Below are 20,696 nucleotides of genomic sequence, written 5' to 3' on the forward strand. Positions count from 1 at the left end.
CCAGAAACACGATGTCTTAAATTCAACAGCTGAGGGAATATACTCTTGTCTAGTATTCCATAGCTGTCTTTTCTGAAGTTCAATGCATGGTACTCCAGCTACTAGAAGTTACACTAATTAGATTCACACTCCAAAATTGCTACACAGCTTCATGAGTTTGTTCACAACATGACAATCCTTCGCTCGATACAGGGACACAGCAAAACTTGTAGAAATACTGAGGCTAAGGCAAAAAGCCTGGCCTGAGAATATTGTCAGACTGGAGTTGTAAAATACTTCACATTAGCATTGCAACTTTGAAGACAGATCAACTGCTTGTATCATAAAAAGACAAAAAATGGTGAGCACAACAGGAAGTCATATTTCACTATTCAGATCAGAGGAGGAAAAGTCAGCTAAAGCTTGAAAAAAAGTCAGGTCTTGTGACCAGCACATGTTGCTATGCAGGTGTGATGTAAATTGCCCACATCTGGGGAAGATGCTTGCTAGTTGATTATCTGGATTGTGACCCTACATTTATATAGATTTCTTCACTTTAGAAAAAACTCAAAATTAGGGTATGAAGCAAGACGTGTGATCTGTGCCTTCATCTGCTCAAACCCAAGAATAAAAATAATCCCCAAACTTCTACATCTAGATGACAGAACAGAATCTCAGACATAAATGCTAAAGATACAGACATACAGGACTGGTAACTAACAAACAGCAAGGTCTTTTTCTCAACTCTAGCATAAACCCTACTTGAGCAAGATCTTCTGCAACCATGCAAAACAATGAGAAGGTGAGTCAGTGGATCTTTATTTACTCGTGGCTGAATAAGAGAACTGGCAAGTTATTATAGTCATTACTTTTCACAAAGAATGACGCTAAGGCTATTTGGATGTCCACACTACTTGCTTTAGACACAAATGGTCAGATCAGAATCTTAAGGTGGTTCTCATTGTAATAAGAGCCAAACCAAAAGATCACGTACACGTTAGTTTAAACCAAATTCTATATACAATCACAGCAGCCCATCTCTCTCATGCATGAGATCAACCCACAACGTCTTCTTTCTATGAGAAACTGTTTTCCAGGACATAAATACCAAGCTCCTTGCCCTGCTACCTCTCCATAAATCATTGCATAAAGTTCAAAAACAGAAACTGAATCATCATCGTTTTCATCCATGCTTGGACGCAGAAAAATAAAAAAAGAAACAGGAAGGAATGTTTTCATTGCAGCAATTTGTATCACTACATGTGCTTCTTTAGGTTCTCCTGCAAACTCCACCACAGTTCAGTTCAGGAGTGTTTTTTGTTTTTTTTTTAAGGCAAGTATCCCAATTGTCTCTGCTACAACACTGAATCAGATTGTGAGATGGTCTGAGTGTGCAGAATTAATTCTATCAAATGAAACCGAGCTCTATGATCTGCTTCAAGAGAACATGCAGTGCTGATAACTGGTAACTGCTCACAGGAACGCTCCAGCTATAATGAACCCCCTTAAACATGCATGGTCCTCAGCACCAACTCCTTTGTTCTACAAACCTGTTCCTACTGGGCTGCACAGCTTCTTACTAGCTGCAATATTTAGGTCTTTGAGCATCGCTACATTTTAGTTGTACTGAGCAACATCACTGTTTCTGTTGCAACTGATTTGTATTGTAATTCAAAACATTTGCATTCAAACTAGGAACTGATGTAAATCTCAACAGGAATTTAAGTAAGTTACCCTCCTCCTCCAGTGATGTAACTATATCCTCCTGTTCCCAAGCCATAACCATAACGCTCTCCAAGAAATACTGGTTCATTTGGGTCATAGCAGCTGAGCAATTTTCGGAGCCTGAATATACTGTAAGAGGAAAATCAATTGAAAAGAAAAAATAAACCATACAGATATTTATTTTGAAAAAGACATTGTTAGCCTAAGTGGTATTCTAGTAAATAGCACAAAAAATGATAGGAGCAATCCAGAAATTCTACAGAAAACATAGACAGAAACTTTTTAACATAAATTTATGATGGATTATTTACTAATATATGATTGTTTGATTTGCTCAAATGATGAATCAGTTAGCCTAGGAATATTTTTCTGAAGAAGCAGGCCACGTTTCTCAGCAAAACAGACTGGTCTCAGAGAGCATACAAAATTATTTTTTCCAAACAATGGTAAGAACTTTGCAAAGGATCATATTGGCTCGGAACTGAAAGACAAAGAACTTGATTTAATTTTATGCATACTGCTTTATCTACATTTACAGCTTCTTCCAAATTCTTCTTCTGGCATAATTTGACATGAAGTATTATCTTGAACCACATATTCTCATCTTCATGACTCTGTGCTCCTGATGGTTGATTACTGTACCTTATTCTTCTTGTACTGCAGCATTGGTTTTCATGCAAATGGGGTCTGATTTTCTACAAAGGCAAGTCCCTGAATATAGTTCTGGATGGCCATGACAACTGTACATGACAACATGACAACATCATCCAGTAATCTTTCTCCTGGTCAGTTATGCGAGCAACACAAGTTAAAAAGTGTATTAGCAAATTACTAAAAACCATCAGCTCATACATGCCTACAATAAAGGATCACACCGTGCAACCTTCACATTTCAAGGCTATAGGATTACGTAGTAACACTACGTGCATAGTTATCAAGTTCAAAGACTACATTGTTTTAATATCAATGAAGGAAGAGGGGCAATTTTCTTCCTTGAAGGAATGAATACAAAGCTACATAACTAAAAATACAGTTATATCTTAAATACAGAAGAAGAGATGAATACTGCAAAAACTGCTATCAACATGAACAGTGGTGATTCCTGAACTATTTCAACTATACCTTATCAGTGTGTCATCATCCACTATGACTAACCAAGGAGTTCTGGAAGAGCTATGATTCAAAAACCTTTCCAAAATGGCAAAAGTTTTCCCACAGTGACCTAAAGGAAGAGGAATACCAGAAAATATGATTTAAATATGGTGAGATTTTGTAATAAGCAATTATTTATGAATTAAAAGAATATTTTACAGCACTATGCAAAACATTTTGGAAATGACAGGCAAAATATTCGAGATGCAAGTTTAATTTATATCCTTTGTTATGCTGAATGGTATCTGTACAAATAGTTCCAACACAATCATTGATTTCTATGCAGGAACATACTTATGAAGGATGCTGAAGTATGAAAGTTCTTTGATTATAAAGACCTAGAAAATAAACCATATTTGAGCTACCCTATTAAACTGTTGGACAATTTGGGGCAAACTACTACTCTTAATTTCTGAAAATATAAAATGAGGAGATTATGACAGAAATATCTTCTGCAAAGTACTCCAAGATATCTTCAGAGTATTTCATGATGAATCTGGTCCATTGCTTGTACATAAATATTTCACAGAATCATAGAATCGTAGAACAGTTTGGGTTGGAAGGGACCTTAAAGACCATTAAGTTCCATGCCCCCTGCCATGGGCAGGAACACCTCCCACCAGACCAGGGTTGCCCAAAGGTTTGCAAAAGCTCACCTCTTGAGCCCATCAGGGTCCCTCTGGTGTGTTGACCGCCACACAGCTTGATGTCAACAGCAAACTTGCTGAGGATGCACTTGAGCCCATGTCACTGACAGTTAAGCACTGCCGGTGCCAGTACTGAGTTCCCTGAGGAACACCACTCATTACTCATCACCACCTGGACACTGAGCCATTGACCACAACTCTCTGAGCGCAACCATCCAGCCAGTTCCTTACCCACAGAGTGATCCATCCGTCAGATCCACGTCTCTCCAATTTACAGACAAGGATATCATACAGGACAGATTCAAATGCTTTGCACAAGTCCAGGTGGATGATGTCAGTTACTCTTCCCCTATCCACCAATGCTGTAACCCCACCACAGAAGGCCACCAGATTTGTCAGGCACGATCTGCCCTTAGTGAAGCCATGTTCACTTAGGTCTGCATCTATCTACTGTACTTATCACCAGCAGCTCAAGTCCCAGCAAATTCCTCAAAGGAGAGGTCTTAACATTTAAGATCAGACTACAATGAAATTGAGACATGAAACACCCTTTACTAGGAGTTGAAAGGTGAGATACCCTACTCTAGAATGAGCAGGACAATAAAAATAAGATGATTCAGACTTCTATAGAATCTTTCTTAAATCTTCGAGAAGTCTAACTGCAAACAGTCTTTATTCATCTAGATTACAGATGACAGCATAAAGCAATTATGGCTATCAATATTATAATTACTAAACAAGAATTTAAAAATAAGGATGGAATACTGTATTTGAAGTTACACCCAGTTAGAATATTTTGAACAAATGTACTAACTCTCTGCTTAAGAAATTAAATAAGCCTTAGCTCTGCTGATTTTGTGAAACCACAAAACATAATTTATTTTAATTACTATTCTCTGTCTGCCTCTGATAAGCTATATAGAAAAAAGGACAGCTGGAAATAATCCAGAGATCAGAACAACTGAATTAGTGGGTCAGATAAAGCTAATAGGCCACAGCTTGGACACCTCTAATTGAGAAGGTAATAACCCATAGTGGAGACTGTTAGAACATTAGACCCTAAAAGGAATAAATTCATTGAAGCCATCATATCCACAGCCTTTTTTTTTTCATATTCAAAGCAAATGAGCACTTTAAAATCACATCATTTATCATAAAAAAAAAATCTCCCAATATTAACATTTAGCTTTTGAATCTAAATTGAGGCATACTAGACAAGTATACAATACTTGAATACCATATGGGAAGTAATTTCTGTTCAGAAAGCAGTTGGTGCTGTCTGAGGCCTTTGGTCATAAATCTAAAGTGAGCCCAGGTTAATTGCACCGTTTTTTGTTTCTTAGAGTATGTCAGCACACCCTCCTTTCATATTCACAGTAGGTTTCTACTCAAAAAAATACAATATTCTATCTAGATGGGTGAACTTTACTCTCCTTCCATTTTCTGTGTGACAAAAGCATTTAGTTTTAGCTGCAGGAATGTGCTAGAGAAACAATTTCTAGATGTCATCCTATGCGTATCATCCTGTGAAATACGCATTTCATCCTGAAACATACCATGTTTACACACCTACTTGTGCAAAAGTGAGAACAACAGCCACCAGCTCACCTCTTTCAGTATTAGGCACGCCTAAATCTATAGTAGGAATGGAGGTGTCTGCATAATCGCTGTAGTATTCAATAAGCGCAGCTTCTCTTTCCCAAGTCTGCTTTACAACTGGTACTGCAAAACAGTTGTTGACATTGAAACGTAAATAACTACTAGATTAAAATGCTGATGTCCTTGTTAACTGATATATTCCTTCACACTGTAAATAATATTTCCAATACACCAATTTCCAGAAAATAGTATTTCCAGTACAGCATCAAGGTTGTAAGCATTCATTTTTTTTTCCTACCATATTTAGGGGAACATTTTTACATTTTTATGTCATCTAGCCAGGACAGTTTTATTTACACCATAATGAATTTCCTTCAAGAAAATGGCTATAGCTTCATTCCTATTACATTGAAAACTGTGATGTTTACATTTGTGCAAACCCAACTACAGAATTCATTACTTTTACACTTCGCATGTTAGACTTCATAGCATACATCAGCAAGAACACTATTAGAGACCAATCATTCTTCCAGTATTGAAACTGTCACATTATAAAACACAGCATATCCAACTGTACAGCATGTAGAATATTCTGAATCATAAGCAGACCAAATGCATCTTTTGAAATATTATATATCTAACATTTGACAGCAACACCATGTTAATGCTCAGAAGCACCTATCTCTGGAGGCAGACTCACAAAAGTACATTGGTCGCCAAAGCCCTAAATCCCAAGCATTTTACCTATGTATAATTTAGGTAATTTTCTACACTAGAAAAACTACTTTCCTACTAGGAGGAAGTATTTATGTAACTTCCCTTTGCCACTATTTAACCGTGATGCTTGTGAGTAACTGATTTCGGCCCCTTGCTGGAACCATCCTTCACCTAAATGTTTGCTGCCTACCTACTTGCTTGCTTCCCTCTATTCTGATCACATAAGGATTAATTAATTGTAGGATTAATTACTGATTGACCAACAGTCAGTTTCATAACATGAAAATGAAATAGAAGGGACTGTTAAGATAAGAGTAGTGAGAACTCAATCCACTAATAGAAATGGCTATAGTATACGCAAAAAAAATGCAATTCCACTTCTGTAGCAATGTGCAATAGAAAATACTGCTTTTAAAAGTTTTAAGCACTTTAAACTGCTCACAATTTTTGCATTAAAACCTAAAGGTTCATGTAACATTATGGTGAAGTTCTGAATTGTGAAGTCAGGAATTTCACAATACATTAACTTTACCTCCTAAACAGCCGTACTAACTAGTAGTACTATTTAGTGTACTAAATAGTAATATTAGATCACATAACACGGCATAATCATGCCCTAATTGGCAGAGAATACCATGTAAACTTACTTATTTCAACTAGAATAAAAAAAAATAAGTAGAGAAAATGATTTTCTTATTTTGCGAAAGTGGTCCACTTCAAAAATGTTCCTCAGAAGAACAAAACTAGAAAGCTTTTGGAAACTAAGGCTCCAAACCAAAAATGTCTCAGATACACAAAACTCTTCCACCCTTCACCTGGTAGCAGAGGCACACCTTTAAAGGTTTTTTTTCCCCACTCTTCTCCAAAGAAGGACCTAAACCTCAGTACACTGCTTTATCATAGAAAACTATTTGCTATTAAGGACTAAGCCTCTCAGTTTCCTTGGTGGACTCCCCTTTCTTTGTATAGATGAAAAAACAGTTCCCTGAAGTGGAGACCTACATGTCACCTTAGTTAAATGTTTTAATAAGGGAGCTACCAGCTAAAGCAACTCTTTTCCTTGCTTGTTTTGATGTGTCACCATCCAGACATGATTATTATAAATTAAATCCTACAAAAAAATCCAATTTCTAACACGTTTTCCAAAGAAAAAACAGCCATTTGAAAATTTCTGACCAACCACTGATGCAAATATTTATCAGTATGTATTAATACCAGTGATCACAAGGAACTTTTAATACCACACTGCAGAGATACTTACAGAAGGTCAGTTCTAAACCCTTAATTTCATTTTTGTTGTGCAATTTCTAGAACCCTGATGTATGTTTGCAGTCTTGAAATCTTCTTATATTACTATATACAGTATGTGTATGGAGAATTATATCTGAAGTAAATACTTAAATTTAGCTACTTTTGTACATCAAACTCCAAGCCTTAGTGTTGCACTTAGTAGATTTTGGTATACAATAAAAAATGACTTACCAGGTAAAAGGAGCTCTCTGAAGCTGGCATCCATTAATCATTCAAAATCTTGAGTAAGATTATCCTCTATTGCATAACACTGGAAACTGTGAGGAAAGTTCAAGAATTTTCCTCAGTCTTCAACAGGTGTTTCTTGAAGGATATTTATTTATGCTACTTTTTTTGAAGTCATATGTTCCTTTGACTTCCTAGAAGGTTTTTGTTTGTTTGTTTTAATTTGGTTCAAGAAATTAAACATGGATCCAGAAAGGAGAACTCTTCAGTGAACTCCAGTTACAGGACAGTCAATTTTGTTTTGTCAAAAGCTATTTGCTAAAGATATCCAAATGACTATCACAAAACAGTGGAAAGAGGCATTCATCAAGTGCGGTAACAACATCAACAAAATTATTAAAACATCTTCAAAGAAAAAAAAAACACCTGGCAAATCATCTAAATTTAAAAGTGACAGAACCTACAGTTTTAGATGCATCAGTATATGGGGACTTAGTTAAGAAAAGAGCTTTTATCTTCATCCTGTCCTCTGACAACAGGTGTGGCAAACACCACACAAGATTTGGTACAAATACTAGCCCTTCATTTTTTTCCCCAATAATCATGACTTTAAGCTTATGAACAAATATGCTGACACTACTACGTGCCTGGAGTATTCAAGGGCATACAAAATTCAAATAAATCCATAAATTAATAATAAATCCTGAATTTCTTTATTAACTTTCTAAAAAGTAAAATAGAATGGACTGGTAAGTGGCATCAAGTAGGTAGAATGTCTACTGTTAATTTGGAATTTTTCCTTCCAAGTTTTGCATACACTGTATCTACCTCAATTTAGCTAAGCCTTATTGTGTATTAGCTGAAGCTGGGTGTCTCTGTGTCTGTATTTTCCTGGTGCCTGAGACAGAAGTTAATACCCACTGTACAGATTTGTTTGGGCTGCGCTATGTTGTTGTCTTTTTTTGTTTTTTTTTAAACCATAGAAATTGTGGTTCATGATCATATTTTCATGGTGACTATTATTACTTGTAGAACACCACAAATTCTAGATGAAATACTACGGTGTTGCACACTTGAGAGATTCTTGATCTGGACCATGGCTTCAACAAAGTACTACAGCTGATAGATTTCTACAAGAGGTAAAATTTCCCATTCCAAGCATTATAAACCACCTGTGCACAACCAATTGCTTAGGGTGACTGACAACAGGTAGAAGCAGTATGACAGCATAAGCCACTCTATCTTCCTTTTATCCCGCTCTCCAGTCCAATAAAAGAACAAGTGGAGAGAGCTTTCATATTACTGAAATTTCTGAAGCAGCCACCATTGAGTTGCCTAAGTGTCATTGCTAGGACAAAGAATAGAACTGAACCTACTGCCAGGGGAACGCACTGAAGGATATTAAAAATGGCAATATTCGTATCAAAAGAGCACCAAGTTACATCAATATAATTATGCATATTTGTAATACAGGTATTCAATTTTAATATTGTCAACCAATATCTAGCTATGAAATACCAAACTAATGTAACTTTGTCTTAAACATTTTGCAGCCTTCCTGAATAAATCTGAATAGAAAAAAAAAATCTACCTGAAGAATAATTCAGTAAGACTTGTGAAGCTTTCATGCTTCCCAGTGAATTTTGCAAATATTTAGACCTAAGAGCAACATGGACAGCATGTATCAGTTTATTTTTACATATTAATTTCATAAAATATATTTACAGACCTACTACCTTGACTAACCAACGACTTACTTCTGTCTCCATGAAATTTCCAACATGTTTTTACAGCAACAAAGACATCTTCCTTTTTCACTGGCTCTTTCTATTTGGACAGAACAGAAACGAATTTTGTAATTGCAGGCTCTGCCTTTAACATTTTATAGGATATGTATGGCCAACATATAATAAAACAAAAGACACCTTTTCACTGTACAGCGTATCAAGTGGAATAGTGTATTAGTAATACAGTAGAACTGTCTCTTGAAAAAAGATCATTAATGTTTTAAAATTCCTAGAATAACATTATTGAAATACTTTTTCTGTTGAGGTGGTATTCTAACACTAACTAAAACATCTATCATTAGGAAAAGAAATGAGTGGTGAACTTTGTTGCACTAAGAATGATTTGTCTGAAAAAAAAAATATTCTTTTAAACTTCTTTGAAATTAACAATCACTGTGAGAAATGCTGAACTATATGATGCTCATAAAAAGAAGCTTAAACAGTACAGATGAGAAATCTCAATTTCCTCAACTCTACAGAAGACAAAAAAAATAATAATTTAACCCCCTTTATTTTCCTTTTTGGCACCTAAAATTTTGCTCTCCTAGAATCATGGAACACTTTTATACCTCTAGCAACAGTTAATGCACAACACCATAAGTGTATTCTCCTAGAGGTAGAAGAGATTGATTGTACATTAATGTACCAAATACTGTATTACATTTTATCTTTAGCCTAAACAAGTTTTAGATTTCCATCTGTGAAAAAAAAAAAAAAAAAAAGAATATCTGTACTCCAGTATCTCACAGAAATACACAGAATTACTTTAAAGATCATGGGCTGCTAAAGCATTACGGTAAAAAGACCCATTAGAGCATATGTGATAATGGTTAGCCAGGAAATATCCCGTGCCATGGAAGGCTGAAAACAAAGATAAATGCTACAACAAACTTATTATTATTATTATTTATTGAATAATATTTTCTTATGGTTTTAGATTTTTTAAAGTAAAATGTTATGCATTTTAGTAAGAGTTTTACCTTAACTAAGCAAGTGGTATTTAAAGTTCAGGACTTACACAAAGTGGCAGAAAATTACTGAATGTTGTAGCACACTGATCAACCTTATACGAGTTCCCATCATCTGTGCAGAACTCAGGCACTGGTGTAAGATGGGGTCCATCCCCTTTCTGCCAAATATACAGGGCAATCTATGAAAACAGAAAGCATTTATATCAGTAAGAAAAACTGGATAAATATTCTCAGGGCTTACAAAGAAACCACATTATAAGTTAAGCTTAAAGAAAATGGAAAATATTAGATGTCAGAGAGGATGTCTTTATTGATTTACTAGCTAGATACTTCACTTCTTGCTTACATTTCTAGAGCCAACATCTATTTTTTTTTGCTTTAACAAATTCTATACATACTCAGGCTTTAAAGGATTAAATTTCATATATTCAAGCATGTCAAAACATCTGATCTCTAACTTTATAAGAGGTAGAATATTTGCACCTTCCTTTAAATTAAACAAAAATCCGTATTTTGTTGCTTCTTTGAAATCACTTTGATAATTTGGAATTGATAGGGCTACTTCTTCCTATGCAGAAGTCTTCAGCTTTTCAAGAGACACGTTCTCTGGTGACAATTTAAAATGCTTGAATTCAGTACTGACACTAAGAAGTTGTAAAATACACCAAAAGAAAATGTAGTAGATATTCTAAACTACAGTAGATTCTCGTCTACTTTAAATGGAACAACAACCCCAAAAAAACAGCAAAAATTTACAGAAAAAAAGAGGCAAACCAGTGATGCCTGAAGCTGACAAAGAAAATACCTTTTGAGTTTACATTATTAATTTTATTACAAATTAAATGAATACTTCAATCTGTATTTTATTAAACATCTAGAACACTCAGACTTGCCCAAAATTTGTATTGCAAACCTTTTACACTGCTTGTAACTTGAAATGCCAGACTAAGTATTCATGCAGAAAATTTCTATGCTGGGTGCCTTCCTCAGATCAGTTAAAAGATTAACTCTAGTTCACCTAAAATTGTTCAAAAATTTGCTAGAACAAAGTGAAGTTTCTCAAAATCTAAAAGGCAGAAAAGAGTATCTCATTCCGTATGTGAATTCAGAGCTTCCCAGCTGCACTGACATACATTCTCAATTCTGAATGCTTAATCTCTCTCAAGGACAGCTCAAAGATGGGAAAGCATCTTCCACTTTGTACAAGAGCTCTTTGAGCACAGACTCAAGATGTAGGAATCCCCAGGTTGCTTCTGCCTGTCAGAAATCACAGTTTCAACTTTTGAAAAGGTTGCTATGCCAACAAACCATGGATATTTTGGGAAAAGACTCTTCAGCTTCATCAATGGTAAGTAAAGGGGAAGGATCATCTCCCTTTAGCTGCTGGCAGTATTTTGCCTAATGCGGTCAAAAACACTGCTAGTCTTCTTAGTGGTAAGGGCACATTGCTGACTCATTGAAGAATCTCAGCATCCTCAATAAAATCCAACTACCTACGCACAGCCACTTCTGGAACTTAGGGGGAATAAAAGGGAAGTACCCGTTTGTTACAGGCACTGCTAGGACTGGAGGCAGCTTTGAGAACAGAACCACATTCTTGAAACTGAAGCTTAGAGATTTCAAAGTTTTTAGACAGCAAACATCTAGTGTGTAGTCACATACTAAAACAACTGACGAGTTTTTAAGAAGTTGCTGGTTTTAAGTGGGCTGTCATATACACCTGCACCCAGACCACTTCATTTGCACAGTGAAGTCTTTAGTTTAATTGCACTGAAAAGAGTTTAAATTACTGCATTTTAATTTGTACTTGATGGGATACAAACGACGGCTGTGAGCGCAAACACAGTTGCCAGCAGTGCCCTGATGGCAGTGACTAGTTAAGGCACTGTAATTAAGCTGCAGGTTCTCCACACACAGTGATGAGGAGTTCTGTAGTTTGCAAATTCTGATTTCTTTAAGCCTCACCTTTGTTAAGTGGCCTGTTTCTTTGCTGTTTTAGCAATGTTTTGGAAACACACATGATCTTAGCATTGAGTGAGTTCAACAAGGTTCTAAAGGGAAGGGCTACTCTGTATAGAAGAAAACGGAGAAGCATGAGAAGCAGTTCAGCCTAATACCATTACTTGTGGTTGGAATAGAGAAGGAATATGGAAAGGACATGGCACATATACATGCTTCTGGTAAGGAGTAGGCAAGGAACACATCCATCTCCAAAGTTTTCTCTTTGCCTTGCTGCTGTAGTCATGTTACAGTACATAAGTGGCTCTTGACCCTGTCTCATAGCTGGGCAGCTACATAACTTTGTAGTCTCCAGTACATTTTAAGGTTGGATTAGCTCAAACTTCAGCTATTCAGAATGAATATTCACCACATGAACCTAAAAAAAAAAAAAAGCAATGCCTGTGCTGCAGAAATAACATTTAAGAATTGTAAGTTAACATTAATTATTTATGAAGGTTTGTGACGTGCTGTGATTTCCCACTAAATAATGAATCTTGAATAAAAATCCTTAGACTAGTGTCTGTCTGTCTAAGGATAGTGACTGTTCTATTTCAGATGCGAAGATGGACTGCCCTTTTGGTTACAGAACAGGATGACAGACTGTTCTTAAAATAATGGAAATAGATATACAATAAAAGATGAAAGACAGCCTTAATCCTAGTTTAAATCTAATGTTAGATATACTATATATATATATAGTATATCTAACGGATATATATATATATATAGTATATCTAACGTATATATATCTATATCTATCTATCTATCTATATATATATATATATATTGTTCACTTCCAGTATAGAGCAGCAGGACATATGCTATATCATGCAATTACAAAAAGTCTAAACAACATCTAAAAATGAACAACAGCATGACCATATTTAAAGATAGGTGTTCCAGATGGGAAGGGAGATGAATGTTATGGATATAAGTGAGAACTTGGGAAAAAAAGAAGGTTAAAAAAACTGATACAGAGCACAGTAAAACACCAAGGACTAGAGGAGCGCGTTATTAGGACTCTGTTAAACTAAAACATTTCTTAAAACATTTATCATCCTTCATAAACTTAAGTATTACGTGCAATCATTAAAGACCACAGATTACATCTTTTCATGTGTTGTCAATCTTGATTCACAGAAGAAGGCTGTAGGAAGATAGAAATGATTTAAGAAGACAGTGATTTATAAAATAAATGAGGAGAAATGGATCTGTCTCCAGGGAGCTGTGAGACTGTGCAGAAAGAATAACCACAGAGCTGAAGCAGGTTATCAATGGCAATAAATTTGAATTGAAACATATGCAAAGAATTTCTAACAGAATAAGGAGATGGAAATAATTTTTCCAGACAAATGATCAATTGCTTTTCATTTATCAGCGTGTGGCACACAAAAGAAAAATCTGCTAACGATTTATTCTGATGACACTATGTTTAGAGGCTTTGTCAGTGCCGAGGTAGACTAGAATATTGTGAATATCCAAATGACTTTGAGGTAAGTTACAGAACCAAGATTAACAGCGTGTAGTGCAAGGTCTTGAATTCAGGAAAATTAACAAGTGGAAAGAAACAGCTTGTTGGCATGTTTCATGTAGCAAAATGGAGGCTGAGAGGGGGTCCAATTGCTTTGGAGAAATACATCAGTCAACGAGGGAAAACCATGTGAAAGAACAGCACTGGCACAAAATCAAACTCAATTAAATATGCTACCAATGCATACTCTATAAATACACTACAGATTTATGTTGGAAATGAGGAGCTTTCTAACCATTACAGCATAAAGATCTGGAACAGCAGCCATAGTTTTAAGATATTTTTTTTTTTCTCCTTTCCATCTGGGCCAGAACCCAAATTTATAGCTGACTTTTAGGAGAGTTTTTTTGTTTTGTTTTGTTTTGTTTTGTTTTATTTTATTTTGTTTTGTTTTTTAAATTCAACATCACTCACTATTTCAGGCCCAAATCAGCATGCTTACTCCATATTCATCCTCCCATTGCCCCATCATTCTGTTCACCTTTGGTGACAATACAAAACCCTGGGCTGCATAAACATTTTGAAGGAAGAAAAAACACAAGAACTTCAGAAAAAGGCAATGCTGATCTTCTTTCAGATCCCCACTCCTTTCTTCTCATGCTCCTTTCAGTCAACTCACCTATTCTCTGAAGACCTAGTAGCTACGCTTTAAAACTGTTGGCAGCCAGAGGCAAAGAAATTTCCAAACTGCCACACTGCAAGTTGATCACACTGACACAAAAGTTTCTATTCCTCAAGCTATTTCATCTGAAGTTCAACATATCTAGCTGTTAGAGTCCAATTTAGAAAGTAAATGAGGCTTGCCAGTGTCTGAGATACTATTCACGCCAGCGTACGTTCCATTAATTAGCAGACTCTCTCCCTCTCTATCGAGCAAGCCTCAGAAGATACCTCACTGTACACAACCATGCATATTAATATGAATATAATTTTATTTCTGAATTCTTCTGCGCTTGAAAGGCAATTTTAAAGTGTTACGTTATAACATTCTAAAGCAAGGGAAAGAAATTAAACATGCTATTGCATTCAGAATTTTTAGCAACCTCAGAAAATACATCATTTTCATTATAAATTTATCAATATTCAAATGTATTTGGGACTTGTTTTTGGCGTACTTACTTCACAGGTACAGCACACTGCTTACCTCATGTTTTAGATCTATAGTAAAGTCTGACTTGAGTGGTTCGCTTTTCAACTTGATTGCAAGCCTATACAATTAAAGATGAACAAATTTACTCACTTCAGGAAGCATATTAGAAAAATAAACATTCACTATTGTAAGCAGTAAAGTGTGGCTGGTGTTTTTGACCATCTTATAAAAAAAATCCCCACTTTTGTATTTATTGCCCCCCAAATCAACTTGTATTTCATTTTTGTATCTTTTTTTTTTTTTTTTTTTGGTCTGCACACAATACGATAATGTTAATATTAGTTTTCAGCACAAACATTTTGACATAATCTTCCTGCCCAAGAAGAAAATTCTCATCTGGAGAGGACTAGAACAATCTGGCATAACATTTTCAACAGATTTAAAGCAGCAGTGTCTTTTAGGCTCCATACATATCAGCATCTCAAACTCCAGACAATATTCTCTTTTTTGTGTATTACAAATTACAATATTTAAGCACCTTCAATTTATGGAAAGATCTTCCTACAGCAAGATGCATTCAACTTCTGAAATACATGAACTTTTAAAATCTAATTTAAAAACAAAGTATCTAAGCTGAATTAACCATCCAGGCTCTCTCTCTATCATGAGAGAAAGATTTCTAGAGGGCAGTGCAGTCAATGGAAGATCCAGGAATAAAACTACTGTCTAGAGGTGCCTACGCTTTTAAAATGACAGAGATGGTATTGAAAATTAGCTGACATGATGTTAACTTTTATATAGGCAGAATTCAGCAAAATAGATCACATGCACAGGCACAACAATGATACAGACATGTTATTTCTGTACATGTATCTATTTAAACATTCTGAAGTGTTTATTTCTAATAGCTACGCATGAATGTGTACAGTAAGGAAGAAAAGGAATTTTGTCAAAGGAGTATTTTCAGGGTAAGTTTATAGTAGGAGTAAAAATCTGTGCATGAATACCCAGAGCTAGTTGTACATTACCATGGCTAGCTGGATATCTCTTTGTACCTTAGATCCTCAAAGTAAAGTAGACTAGCAGGTATTAGAATGGATGCTGATAATAAAAGTAACAACAGCAAGAGCACAATGTAGGCTAGAAAACCAATGCATGAAATCAAATAAACATCTTGCTAGCCTGCAGTGATTGAGTATATCCCAGGCTGTCTGCCCTAGCTAAGCTGCAATCAGTATTCAAAAACAGCTCAAAATTAGAATTTGACTTTGGATATTTACATGATCTGTAGATGTTCAAGTGCACTGCAGGCACGTGTTCATCTTTTATAAAAAATATTAATCCTTATGAATTCATAGCTTGTTAAAATAATATTGATTAGCATCTAGAAAAAAATGTAGAAATTCAAAACTTAATTGCTATCAATAAACAATGAAGAAGTGATTAAAAATCCAATTCTTACTTGTTAACAAGTGGAATGCTAAGTGCCCATCCAGCAGCAAAATCTGGAAATTTAAAGACTGTTGGATTTTCAGCAAAGGCATAGTGGTGAATTATTGTAGATTCTTCATCATATAATGCTTTACCTAAAAACCACTCCTGTAAAGGAATATAGGAAACAATTTTGTTCATCTACAGCATCCTTTTAGAGAAGATGATGACTGCATTCATGCTGAATAAAGCAAACCTGAAAACAAAAACAGGGGAAGCATATTGTTCACAATAATTCAGACAAAAGACAGTAAGAAATGAAAATAAAGGCAGTTCTCTAAGTTCAGGTGCACATTGCCATTTAAAACTTCAGCATATGTCCTGGATTCCACCTGTTCAAAGAGCACTGAATCACAGAACAGTTGAGGTTGGAAGGAACCTCTGGGGGTCACCTGGTCAAGCCCCCCGCTCAAACAGGGTCAGTCAGAGCAAGTTGCCCATGACTGTTCGCAGTCATGTTTTGAATATAGCCATAGGAGACTCCACTGCCTCTCTGGGCAACCTGTTCCTGTCTTTGACCACACAGATTGAACATTGTTTAGACAGAACACTCAAAAGCACTGCACTGCATTTCAGGAACTTTTTATACATCCATTCTGAATTTTCACCCGTCTATACCCTTCTGTACTAGGGAACCTAAAAAGCAAAGACATTTTAAATACCGTCATCTTCAAAATAGTTACGTGTACATTGTCTCAAGTATGCATTTGTAAAGTAAACAAACAATTATTATTATAATTATTACAATTTTTAGAATGCATTTAAGAATTTACCACTGATTCTGCTGTATCTGAAGATATTTAAGTGACTTAAATACTACTTCTTTAACATTACTGTCAGTTATCCTAATATTTCTGTTTAGAATGGATATAAAACAAGAACACCCCCATTTTTTTCACAATAAGGACTACAACATGCATATGTTATTTTTTTATTATATATATTTAAAAATGTTTCTCATGGTTACGTATACAAACAATGAAACGGAATTCTCAATTACCCTAATGGTTGTATTAAATCACTCAAGGGTGGAGTTGTCAGCAAAATGACAGAAACTTAGACTGTCCTTTTTCTTTTTCCTACAATTTACAAGTTCGTCCCTAAAATGGATTCAAATTAGGGCATTTTTTTTCCACTAATCATAGTTCTTCTCCATACTCCCTACCGTATTTCATTTTTCTCCTCTTTTAAAGGGGCAGTTGTCAGCACCAATGAAAAATACCATGCATTAGAATAGTTCACACACTTGATAAAACGTAAATAATTTACACAAAATTGAAAAAAAAGGAAAAATATTCAAGTAAAAGTACTGTGAAAGCATCCACCTCCAAAAATGTCTGCCCCCAAGAGTATCCTCCTCAGTAGCCACCTTCCTACCTCCAAGCAGATGTAGCTATATAGATTGTGCTAAATTTTATACCTGCCCAGAGTAAATGAGGAAGAATGTGTCAGATTTGGCCAAAGCATGGCAAGTCAGCAAATAGGAGAAGCGAGCTCTGCGTGCACAGGACACACCTCCAGCAAAAACCGACTGGCTGAGCCTGGCAGGAGCATGAAAGCATGACTGCCCCACAGGACATTCAGCCTGGCAAGCACCTGGCTGCCCAGAAGGCAATAAAAGGACAGACACCAGGAGCTGCTGGTGATACTTGTTTTCCCACACACACCTGAGTCAAAGCTACGGGCTGCTGCCTGCTTTGAGGGCCTCACCTCTGTAAGGATCCTTCGGTGTGGCCAGCCCACGGCTAGGACCCACATAAGCAACTAAGGTTGAAGTGAATGGATGCCGCCCCTGCCTGGAATCCTGATCCTACAAGGGACTGATGCAGGTGTAACCGGCCTTGCATATGAATGCGTGCGTGTGAGGCGTTGAGTGCTTTCCCCCTGCATTCTGATTTTTCTCCTCTGCTTTGATCAGCTACTCTCAATAAAACTAAATCAAACGAAGCTTGTACTTGACTAGTTACTTCTTCAGGTTAACAAAGGCTGAAAAGTTGTGTGCTCCCAAAATCCCCACGTGCCTCCTGAGGCTGAGTGCTGTTCAGGAATCTGTTGAGGAAACAGCCAAAGTTACACTGACACTATCCATTACACGAAAAAGATAAGGATGAGGAATTTTTCCACCCTTTTTTTAAAATCAACTTCACAGGAGTTGCTACCAAGTACCTACTTACTCAGCCCTCAATTTATATCTTCAATCATAACAGACCCTGTTTTCTCCTTCCTTTATTGGAACAATTCAGTAGTGTTCGGTGGAACAATTTTAAAACAAACAAAATACTGGGAGATGAAAGAAAATGGATAAACACACTAATTTTTAAGCACAGAGATGACTGCCTTGAAAAAAAACTCAAAGTAATTCTTTAGAAGCATTTCTGCAAAATGTTTTTTTTAACACTTTTAGGGCCTCTGAGATATCAAAATGTTCAAAACACAAGTACTCTATTCAGTTTCAGAAACAGGTAATAAATATTAACATTTTCATATGACAGCACCATTACTATCCTAATTACCTTAATTCTGGATGCTAATTTTTACATCAAAACAATCTATTAATTACAAAACTTAAAAAAATATCTCTGTAAAATACATAAAATTAACTCCATAAATACACCGTTCTCTGGCTTTCACAGAGTATTGTTTCTGGCATTATTAAGCCACAAATCAACACTGTGAAGGCATTCCAGTTTACAGCTGATACTCTGCAAGCTGGCTTGTTCGTAACATCGCTTATTTACTGCACTGAGATGTAGGATGAGTTGTTCTGTGCAGGCTGGTTATACAAGATGAAATCAAGTTATGTACTAAGGAACTTACAAAGCACTTTGTATATAGGCATTAAGAGCTATTAAGTCATTGCTGCCCACCAGCTTGGTTTACTCATTCTGCATGTCTTTGAACTACAGTCTATTATCCTATTACGATGATGGCAAGAGGAGTGGCACATACAATTTGGTTTAACCTTGCTGTCTCTCATTATGAAAGCACAGGCTGAATCAATTGGCTATTAAATCATAGTATCACAGAGGGGCTGAGGGACACCCCGAGCAGGCTGCTCAGGACCATGTGCAGGTGGCTTTTGAAGATCTCCAAGGAGGGAGACTCCACAGCCTCTCTGGGCAGCCTGTGCCACGGCTTGGTTATCCTCACATTATAAGAAAAACAAACAAACAAACAAACAAACAAACAACAACAGTGTTTCCTTATGTTCAGACACAACTCATCATCTGAGTGCTGGCCTTGTCATTTTTATATAAATCAGATATTCCTCACTGTTTATTAGTTTTAGTGCAGTCAGTAATATCCCTGGTTAACAACACAGGTCATTCTCTTAACATTCCTCTATGCTGTCCTATAGTGCTTCAACACATCTGTTTTCACTCATATTGCATTCATATCACTCTCCACAGCTCTGTTACTAACCTCTACATATTGAGATTGAAAAGCTGCAGATTCATCAGCTATTCACATGCCCCTTGTAGACCTTTTATTATGATTAATGTATACCAGCTTTTTATTATGCAGACTGCTGACATGATAGAATGAATTTTGAATGAGCTCATTCTGGTCTAGCTCATCTTAAATTATGGAAATGATGGACTACGACTTTATATAAGGAATCGGTTATGGACTGTTACACTAACATGACTATCACTCTATAAAAGCAAAACATTTTGTTTTCTTTTTAAAACAAGTCAGAACATAATTTGTCGTCGTAATAGGATTTACACACCTGCAAAGGAGAGATTTAAAACTAGCATGTAAGCAGCATCTAGAAGAAATGTTATGTTTCTGTTCAGGAAACGTTAAGTAGAAGTCAGTGTTTCTGAAACAGAAATAATTGGATATTCCAAAGGCTTGAAAATGTGCAATGTCTAAATAAATATTGTTATCATTTTAGAAAAGAATTGTGTGAAAATGCAACAAGGCCATGTGTCTGCAACAGAAGTAAATATGCTACAGTGAGATCTGAAGCAGAGTTCAATATTCGGTCAAGGTAACAATAACAAGGCAAAGCATGTATCTCACAGGAGATTTTGGCTTCTTTTACTGAAGGCCAAAGAAGGACATCAAGCTGAGTTTTTTTCCTGAACACTGAGCTGAGTTTTCTGAACTCTAAATATTAGCAGATTTCTTATTAGTTGCACTGCCAAATTCAACTTTGTTCCTCGACAGCTGCTTTTTAATTTAGTTCCGCAGGTCTTTTGGTGTTTTCTTTCTTTTCCAGGGGCTAAAGGTTTTACTTCTCTCTTATCACCAAGACAGTTCAGAAAGAGAATGCAAATAAAATACCCTAACATATTAGATCAGAAACAGTTTGACTAGCATTATTCATTCTGTCTGATGATAATCAGAATAGAGAACAGACAAGAAAAAGGAGAGGGGAAGACACAGCAGATTACATCCATCTTTTTACTGCGGATACATCATTTTTGGGATATCCACTGAAGGACTTCTTTTCTGCTCAATTTTAACAATTATTCAACAGCTAGACCTGTTCTCATGGTAGTTAAATACCTTGCTCACTCT

At 36.0% G+C, this 20,696-nt stretch overlaps 1 protein-coding gene across 1 annotated transcript in view; it reads right to left on the minus strand.

Annotated features, from left to right (window-relative positions):
* B3GLCT (beta 3-glucosyltransferase) overlaps positions 1-20,696 on the minus strand; it is a 59,408-nt gene that overhangs the window by 5,445 nt on the left and 33,267 nt on the right. The window contains exons 7-13 of the mRNA XM_035324940.1: positions 16,138-16,274; positions 14,730-14,793; positions 10,101-10,232; positions 9,053-9,122; positions 5,112-5,225; positions 2,827-2,926; positions 1,714-1,833 (exon numbers count right to left, since the gene is read on the minus strand). Coding sequence (XP_035180831.1) covers positions 1,714-1,833; positions 2,827-2,926; positions 5,112-5,225; positions 9,053-9,122; positions 10,101-10,232; positions 14,730-14,793; positions 16,138-16,274 — 737 coding nt within the window. The remainder of the gene's footprint in view (positions 1-1,713; positions 1,834-2,826; positions 2,927-5,111; positions 5,226-9,052; positions 9,123-10,100; positions 10,233-14,729; positions 14,794-16,137; positions 16,275-20,696) is intronic.

Source organism: Oxyura jamaicensis, chromosome 1 (assembly GCF_011077185.1).
Source record: "Oxyura jamaicensis isolate SHBP4307 breed ruddy duck chromosome 1, BPBGC_Ojam_1.0, whole genome shotgun sequence".
Taxonomy (NCBI): Eukaryota; Metazoa; Chordata; class Aves; order Anseriformes; family Anatidae; genus Oxyura; species Oxyura jamaicensis.